Consider the following 8,857-nt stretch of genomic DNA (forward strand, 5'->3'; position numbering starts at 1 on the left):
TTTTGTTTTTGAAAATGTGCGCGTGGGCCAAGCGTTAAAACCGCCCCTCCCCCATGCGTGCTAAAGTCGCGGACCTTTTGTGTGACCCCCCCCTGGGGGTAGGTCGAATAATGGGAAGGGTCCGATATTTGGATGTCTGCCTGATTTCTCAAAGGGGGGGGGGGGGGCGTGCACTGCCTGCAGGTGAAGTTCCCATGGAAAACGTAGGCTTGTGGATTTGAAGATGCAACCTGCCGAAAGCACAGCCCCAGGAACCCTGCCTGCCCGTTTTGCCAGATTCAGGGAGGGTAATTTTTAGACACTTTACCCAGCGTGAATGGCTTTGAAAATTGGGCTGATGGTGGTAAGTACATGGGGGGTTGGGGGCAATATTCAGAAGGGCTCTTAAAACTGCTGCCAGTGTGGTCGGGCCCCAGGCTGGCAGATGCTGCTGCTTTGCCGCTGATCTAAGCCCGGGGACGAAGGCCCGGGGGAGTGATGAGGGGGAGGGAAAATAAAGGCAAAAAGTGAAATAAGCAAAATGACAAAACAGAAAAAATGACCGAAAACGAAAAACAGATTAAAAAAAAAAAAAAAAAAAAAGTTTGGGTGAGGGAGATTTCTCCTGGCTCCTAAAAAAAAAATTCATTTTGACCAGCCCTGTAATGGTCAGAAGATTTGTCCATCCCTGTGCACATTTGTGCCTTATAAAAAGCCAGAATTAATAGTGGTCAATCCCACATTTGTGCCGCCTGCTGGTGAGCAGCAAAAGGATCTAATGAGGACGCAGAAAAGAGGGGTGAACGGATAAGGAATCGCAGCTCTTTGAAAAGATGCCGTCACGCTAGCTGTGACCTTTTTTACATGGCGTGCAAAATGTAATGCTTGCAAAGTGCGTTGCACGGTCTTCAGTGCTTGACCAGGGAAAGTGCGCGGGGTCACTTTTTTTTTTTTTTTTGTAAGACAGAGAATGTGCTTCCCCAGGGAGGGTCACAGCATCTCCTTTTTGTTCTAAAGCTGGAGGGTTGCTTGTGTGCCTCTTGCTAACGCCTCCTCTCCTCGCCTCGCCTCTCCTTCCTCCAGAATTACAGGAAGTACTCCCGCCACTTGGCAGCCTTCCTCAACAAGTTTGTGCAGTTTATTCACAAGTACATCACGTGCGACGCACAAGCAGCTGTGGCCTTCCTGCAGAAACACGCCGACCCTCTCCAGTAAGTGACTGCTTGCTCGCTTCAGGCCCCGCCTGACATCTGGAAACCTCTGCTTATCCGCAGGGGCCTTTAGATTGGGCCAGGGGGTGACCAGAGGCACAAACAGGTCAGCTTTTCGGGGGGTGACTGGAATTATGCAAATGAATCCCATTCCGTGCATTTAAACCTCGACGCCTGCGTACTTGCAGTGCACGCTCTGAACGGCAGCCCTGCTGTCGGCCCTCCGTGATCCCTGCCCTTCCTAGCCTCCCCATCGTCTTGTGCCCTGTCATTACAATCTGTCTCTGTCCCTCGTGTCGCAGCGATTTGTCATCCGAGAATGGGGACCTGGTGATGCTGAAGTCCCTCCTGGCAGGGTTAAGCCTGCCCAGTAGTTCTGGAGCCCTGGATAGAAGCTCGGAGGAGGAGAAAGAAGGTAGGTTTCGGGGAATCCAGATCGATTTGTTTCCCATTGGTGAGGGAGCAGGGGGGGAGGGGTAATTGGCAGGTTGTGCTTTCTGTACATTCGTAAAGCCTTTTTTTTTTTCCCGTCCTCGCAGACGAAGCGGCAGCGGGCTCCCTGCCTCTGGTCAGCGTGTCCCTGTTCTCCCCTCTGACGGCAGCCGAAATGGCCCCCTACCTGAAGAGGATTTCCAGGGGTCAGACCGTGGAGGGTAAGGGCAGAACCGAAGCGATGGGAAATCCCCCCCTGTGTTCGTGAATCCTAGAGAGCAGAATTAAGATCCCAGAGAATTGAGGAGGAGGGGGAGTCATCAACGTGATTCCATTATGGACTGGGGTGTTTTGGGTTTTTTTTTCCTGGTTTTGCACACTTTTGATTGGATGATTAATTGCAGCCTGCGTGGTGATGAGTGGCACGTAAGCACGGCCCATTCTCGCTCCACGTCTAAAGCGGCGATGAGCTGAGTGGCAGGGGCGGGGTCAGGGCAGTGGGGGGTTCTCCTGACCTTTGCCGGCGTGGGATCACCTGGAGATCCGGGTCTTGGAACCGCCCGCTCGCCGGACCCCTGATTAATCTTCAGTTGTCTTCGCTTTCGCCCCCAGATATCCTGGAGGTTCTGAGCGACATTGATGAGATGTCCAAGCGCAGGCCGGAGATCCTTGCTTTTTTCGCTGTGAGTATGCTGGGTGGGGGGAGGAGGGGGGGGGGGAGATCCACGCCGTCCACGATACGACACAGACGCGCGGCGTTCGCGAGGCCAGGCCTGTGTCGCCGAGGAAACTGTAAAAGCGATCGCTTCTTTCAGTAATCCTTGCGTGAAGAAATGCGGGATTCGGTTAAAACTCTGCGCATGGGATTAGAGAGAAGCTGTCGTGCACCCACAATTCACACAGGTTAGAGATGGCTCCTAAAAAAAAAAAAAAAAAAAATGCCGCTGAATACGGACCTCGGCTTGTTTTTCGACAAAAGATTCTCCTTGGCCACTTTTCCTGTAAGTGAATGAGGATGAATTTTGTGCATTTGCCAGTGTAACCCTAAGCCCACAGCGCTCTGAGCCGGTGACGCGCGACCTGGTTGTAGGGGAGGGATTTGTATAAACAGGGGCTTAAGCGTAGTGGGGGGAAAAAAATAGCTTTTCATTTTCTTCAGACGGGAAGTGAGAAATAGGAGGTCTGTCCCCAGTGTGGGCAGTGAGAATGTAAGAGCTGGAGGGCTTCTCGTGCGAGGCACCATTGCACGGCGAGGCCTGCGGAATCTCGGTGCGCACGCCGGCCCGCGTGCGGTGCTGCTGCGTTTCCCACCATCGAGTGTTTCTTTGCCAGGCAGTCCTGATTGTTTTGTTTTTTTTTTAACCCTGCTCTCTGTGTGTCTTGCAGACCGACCTGCAGAGGTTGATGAATTCTTCTGAAGAGTCCTGTCGGAGTCTGGCCTTCAGCCTCGCCCTGCGCTCAATTCAGAACAACCCCAGGTTAGAGGAGCACAGAGACACCTCAAAGCCTGTCCCGTCCTTACTAATTTTCTCTTGTCCTCTGTTAACCACCGGTCTGCTTTCTCGTAGCTGCTTCTCAGCGGCGCATTTACTCTGACTTACATTTCCACACACACTTGCTTCACCAAAAATGTCGCTCTTCACCTAACCTGTTTATCTGCTGAAGGACAGAAATGTGCTCATGATCTAGCGAGCGCCTTCTGTTCCACATCCATTAGCACTCGGAGAGGATCAGACTGGAGTTGGATTAGCAGAGGCAGCAGTCCCATCCCCTGGGAGCAATCCAAGGATATGCGCCTGCCAACTTCAGGTGCTAGTGTGTGGCCCCCTGGCTGAGGGACGGTCATGGCTGTAGCTGAGCTGCGGTGAGGGAAGGGTTCATAAACCCTCAAAAGGGGAAAAAAATGGAAGATGCTAAGCTGTTCCTCACCAGCTCTCCTCTTTCTAAACATCCCTGGGCATTGCTGGGGAAAGGAGAATTTGTATCTCTTGTCATTTTAATAAAGTGTCCTAAAAGAGAAATGACCCCCCCGCCCACGGATATCTGATCTGAGAGGTCAACAAGTAAGGTCGCCAACTGGCTCCAGGTTTTCAGGAGCCAGTCCTGGTTTTGCCCCACTGCATTCCAGGGACTTGTAGTCTTTTCTTAGGGAATGCAATGGAATCCGGGCTACAAGTCCCCGAACGCAAGGGGATAAAACCAGGCCTGGATCATCCTGCCCTGAAAACCTGGAGACATTTGGCAATCCTGCCCAGCAAGGTGAAGTTTTCTGTGCACCTTGCTTGGTCGTGTGAATCCCTCCCTCCTGTGCCAGAGCCGGGATGCCTGGGCAAGAACTTTCACGCTCCCCTTTTTAAACCGTAATTAAATTACAGTCGGATTGTGCTGGATGGTGATGCCGTATGCTTTCTTTCCCTCCCCCCTCAGCATTGCCGCAGACTTCCTGCCCACGTTCATGTACTGCCTTGGCAGTCGAGACTTTGAGGTAATGCAGACAGCGCTGAGGAACCTGCCCGAGTACACTTTGCTCTGCCAAGGTAGGTTCTGGACACCCGTCCGTCTGTCTGACAGGAGCGCGTCGTGGCGTTCTCCTCCTCTACCAGGGTCTGCTTGGACGGGGTTGACTCCCTGTGGGGTGATTTGTCTGGAGAGTTTTGCGTGGCAGCGATAGAGCCTCTTAGTGTCTGAGGGAGTAAATTTATTCCATAAATGACGCGTTGGATTGTGTTGGCCGCTGTCTGAACCAAAACAAAGAGTTTGGGGATTTACCGTATTTTCGCACACATAACCCGCGGGGCGCGCATGTTTTTACATTCGAGCAGTCGCTGATGCGGGGTGGAGCAGGGTGTGGGTTATACTCGTTTTTACATTACACGCATACCTCGGGTGTGAGGATAATATGCGCAGAAATATGCACAAAAAAAAAAAAAAAAAAAAACACGCATTCTGGGGTTGGTTTTTTTTTTCTGACAAAATGGAAGAAACTAATGAACATCCCTAGTCCCTGTCCGTACCCCCGGATCAGTCCAGACGAATGGATTTATGCAGCCCTACCAGCAGAGGGAGGCAGAGAACAAAACTTTGAGGCACTGCTGCATAAGCGAGAGCGCCACTTGCAGACCCTCCGTATTTATCTCCAGCAGAGGTGCAAACCTGCAGTCTGGACTTCTCAAGAATTGAGAAGATTTCAGCTCCCCGAGGTGTTAGGATCCTTCGTGGGCCATCCCTCGGGTAGAGCAGGGGATTGGTGATCCTTGGGGAGCTCTGCCCTTATCTTCGGGGGGGGGGGGGGGGGTGATAGCCGGTGGGTCCGGTTCCCTCATCCCCTCTGGGTCCTTGTCGCCGCCTGGGCTCGGCCATCTTCATCAGAAGCAGGGAAGTATTTTCAGTTTGCTTCCCTTTTCTGTGTCTGTGTCCCTTTAAATGGTTTAAAAAAAACAAAAAAAACCCCCAAAAAGTTAAAAGAAGTGGAAAGAGACGGTGAAGCTTTCATCTGCGCTCCAGCGATGGCTTCAGGTTTCGCTGCCGGGAGGCAGCTGGAGGTGAGCGGGGCCGGTTAGCTGTGTGTGGTCGGAGCCGGTGGGGCTGCTTCAGCACCCGGACAGCGCCGCCTGCAGGCAGGGTTTATTTTTAGGACGCTTTTGTCGGCGCGCCGTCTTCTCCCGCTGCGCACGGGAAAGTTTGCCGGGGCTGCGGTTCCGGGCGTTCTCGCCTAGATTCGGCCGCGCTTTGCGGAAAATGCGCCTCCGGGAGGGGTGGGGACCTCCGCGGGCACCCTGGAGGACAGCAGGAACCCGAATTTGGCGGGGTAGGTTTTGGAGGCCCCGGGGGGTGTCTGAGGAACCGGTGGCCGTTTTGTGCGCACGTGCTGGGAGCCAGGCTGCTGTTTCAGGGTCTCGGGACTCCCCTCCCATGGCTTTTCCTGCTGGTGGCAGGGCAGGGGGGAGCAGCCGCAGGGGGACGCAGATCTAGACACCCCCCCCCCCCCTTCAGATCCGGAAACTTTTTTTTTTTTTCCTCCGGATTTCATCCTTTGGATGCATAAGGTCTATTTGGCCAGGAAGTGAGCTGGGACCAAGAGGCCTTTGTCTAGGAAGTCCCGGGCGGCAGAGAAGCCTAAGCAGGCGGAGTCCGGAGGTTTCCTGAGGCTCTTGGGTCTCTAGAGGTCTGGGGTGGAGGAAGACAAGTCTGAGACAGATGATCCGGATCCGGATAGGGACCCTGTTGGCACGGCGCTGGATCCGGGTCAGGATCCTAGCGCTCCTGTAGGGGATCCTATGTAGGATCCGGGCGAGATTCCGGCTGCGGACGGGGACGATCCTCAGGTGGTTCGTTTGTTCTGCAGGGAGGAGTTGGGCCCGTTGATTTTCTCCCCCCCCCCCCCCCCCCCCCCAAAGTTCTGGAAGAACTGGGGATTAAGGTCACTCAGGAGGAGTCTAACAAAGAGGGGGTGAACCCAATCCTGGAGGGATTGTGGGGGCCCCCTAAGGCTTTCCTGTTACCTAAGGTGGTGAAGACGTTGGTGAATCGGGAATGGGAGTTTCCCGTGGCGGGCTTGAAGGTTGCCAGAGCTCTGGCCAAATTATATCCCCCCCCCCCCCCCACCCCGGAACAGACCCTGGAGTCGTGAAAAGTTCCCAAGGTGGATGCGGCGGTATCGGCGGCTACCAAGAGACGACCATTCCGGTGGCAGGGGCAGCGGCGTTGAAGGATATTCAGGATCGAGAACTGGAAATCCTCCTTCAAAGGTTGTTTGACGTTTCGGCTCTGAGCCGGCGTGCAGCGCTTTGCGACAGTTTGATGCAGAGAGCCCGTTCGTGCCGGGTTCAGAAGGAGCTCGATAAGAAGTCGGGATGGACTGTGGAGGCGGCGCGAGCAGCCTTTGTGGCAGATGCTCTGGACTTCCGCCAGAAGCAGGGTCTCGGCGGTGGCTACGAGGGAGACTCCTGTGGCTACGAAATTGGTCAGCGGATGTGTGGTCTACGGCCCAGCTGTCTAATTTGCCCTTTCAGGGGAAGCCGTTGTTTGGAGAGGATCTGGAGCAGCTCATGAAATAATTGGGGGAGTCGAAGGAGGTAACAAGTTGCCCAAGGACAAGAACCCTAAGAAGTTTTTTTTAACTCCACATTCTCGATTTTGGAAGGCGAGGAGGCTTGGCGCTGGCTGCCCCAAAGCAGAGTTCTGGCCGACAGCAGAGTCCTTTCGAGCCCAGCGCAGGCCTCCGAGGGACACTGGCTCCCAAGGTTGGGGGCAGTAACAAGATCGGGCAATGAAGGCGTGCGGGTCCACTCCTCTCCAGAGGCCATTGGAGGGAGACTGGCCCTCTCTTACGAGGAGTGGACCAAGATCACGTTGGACCAGTGGCTCCTGCAGGCTACGCTATAGAATTTTCTCGGCCGCTCAGGGACGCCTTTGTAATCTCCCGGAGCAAGCGGGGGGGGGGGGGGGGGTGCGGGAGACGTTGCAACGTCTGCAGCTTCTGCGAGCCATTGTTCCAACATCTCCCCTGGAGAGGGGACAGGGTCGTTACTGCGTGTACTTCGTGGTGTGCAAAAAGGAAGGCACTTTTTGGCCCATTCTTGATCTGTAGAAGGTCAACGCGGCCCTCCGGCCAAAGTTTATTGGGGTTTGTTATGGTAAACATCTTGGCTTGCGTACAGGTCAATACTGAGGGTCTGCAGGTGTTTATGCAGCAATGCCTTAAAGTTTTTTTCGTTCTCTGTCTCCATCTGCTGGTAGGGATGCATAAACCCACTCATCTGGGCTGATCCGTGGTACTTCAGGAACAAAAATTAGCAGGTAAGAACCAATTTTTAATAAAGCATGTGGTATGGGTGAGAGGTATATACAGGTGTGTGGGGTATATATGTGAAAATATAGTAATCTTGATATTTTGACCCCATTGAGCTCCCAGACTGACTTCATGAGGCCTTGGCAGTAGTGGACTGAGGTGCAGGACCTGTTTTGCCTGAGGCGCCTTGCGTGTTGCTGGATGTAGGGAAATCCTCTGTAGCACTGGGCCCTGTATTTAATCTCTGCCGGTTGCCTGAGGTCATCACATTCTAAAAGGCTGTGAAGAAGGTCAAAGGCCATGAGTAGTGCCTCTTGTTACTTCCGAAGCTGGGGTTGAATCGCTTGCACCGTTTCTCCCTTTTTTTGCAGAGCATGCAGCCGTGCTGCTGCACCGAGCTTTCCTGGTTGGGATGTACGGGCAGATCGACACCAGCTCCCAGATTTCGGAAGCCCTCAAGGTCCTGCACATGGAGGCGCTGACCTGACCGGGGTTCTGCGGGTGGAGGAAGCCAGCCCTGCCGTCGGCCGCCTGACGCCTCGACGTGAACAGGATGGGGATGCTGCAGAGGGGCAAAGGACCGGTTTACCGATGGGAGTGTGGAGGCAGGGTCAGGATCGTGGAACTGCTCCGGATCTTTAAAAAGGGGAGGGGGGGGGGGGGGCGAAGCAGAAAAGTCTGCTTTTTGCCTCGCGTCCATGATCAGACTTGTCTTCGGTGAGCAGCAAATGGTGCTTTGTCTCCAGAGAGCTGTGATTATGGTTCAGTTCCAAACTCCCCAATCTGCCGTGAGCCTCCCCTCCCCCCCATCATTTCCATTAGCTTATAGGAGGGCCTGGCCTTTGGACAATAAACCTTGCCTGCACTTCCAAGGCCGGGGGGGGGGGGGGGTGTTTCTATTTATACTTTTTCCTAGGGGTGCGGGAGTCACGATGCAGCCTTGTTAGGAACATTTTTCAGATGTTACTTGGCTAAACAGCAGAAGCAAATGTTGGGGGGTGGGGGCGGGGGATAAAAAGGTTTGTAAGTTTCCATTGTCACCTGTCTTTGTCCTGTTTTGCATTGTCTTTATATTAAAGACCCTTCCATCCTTTCCAGAGCTGCAGTGCAACTACTTTTTGTATTTAATTTTTCCCTTTTTTCCCGTGCCCTTCAGTAGTCATTGAAGTCCGGAATGAGTAAGCCACAAAGGTCACAGCAAAAATGAAATAAAACAGACAAAAAAAAGCAGATACCATAAGGAAGGAGAGAGAGGTCAGCACCGAGCATATATCATGCGAACGCCTCTCCCTTCACGGATCTGGATCTCATCGCTACCTTAGTACCAGCAGTAACTCCCTCCCTGGAGGCATCCGAGGCCTCAGGTAGGCTCTTAATGGTGAATACAAAGCTCTCGCTACGTAATCCGTAACAGTTCAGCAAGGGAGGTGTAGATAGGCAAAGG

General features: G+C 53.5%; 1 protein-coding gene across 1 annotated transcript in view; it reads left to right on the plus strand.

The window, feature by feature from the left end:
• Positions 1 to 8,341, plus strand: part of INTS1 (integrator complex subunit 1) — a 49,324-nt gene extending 40,983 nt beyond the window's left edge. The window contains exons 42-48 of the mRNA XM_029577475.1: positions 1,063 to 1,190; positions 1,493 to 1,605; positions 1,730 to 1,843; positions 2,235 to 2,305; positions 3,009 to 3,100; positions 4,050 to 4,159; positions 7,785 to 8,341. Of these exons, the coding sequence (XP_029433335.1) occupies positions 1,063 to 1,190; positions 1,493 to 1,605; positions 1,730 to 1,843; positions 2,235 to 2,305; positions 3,009 to 3,100; positions 4,050 to 4,159; positions 7,785 to 7,900 (744 nt within the window). The 3' untranslated portion in view covers positions 7,901 to 8,341. The remainder of the gene's footprint in view (positions 1 to 1,062; positions 1,191 to 1,492; positions 1,606 to 1,729; positions 1,844 to 2,234; positions 2,306 to 3,008; positions 3,101 to 4,049; positions 4,160 to 7,784) is intronic.
• The last annotated feature ends 516 nt before the right edge of the window (positions 8,342 to 8,857 follow it).

Source organism: Rhinatrema bivittatum, chromosome 14, assembly GCF_901001135.1.
Source record: "Rhinatrema bivittatum chromosome 14, aRhiBiv1.1, whole genome shotgun sequence".
Taxonomy (NCBI): domain Eukaryota; kingdom Metazoa; phylum Chordata; class Amphibia; order Gymnophiona; family Rhinatrematidae; genus Rhinatrema; species Rhinatrema bivittatum.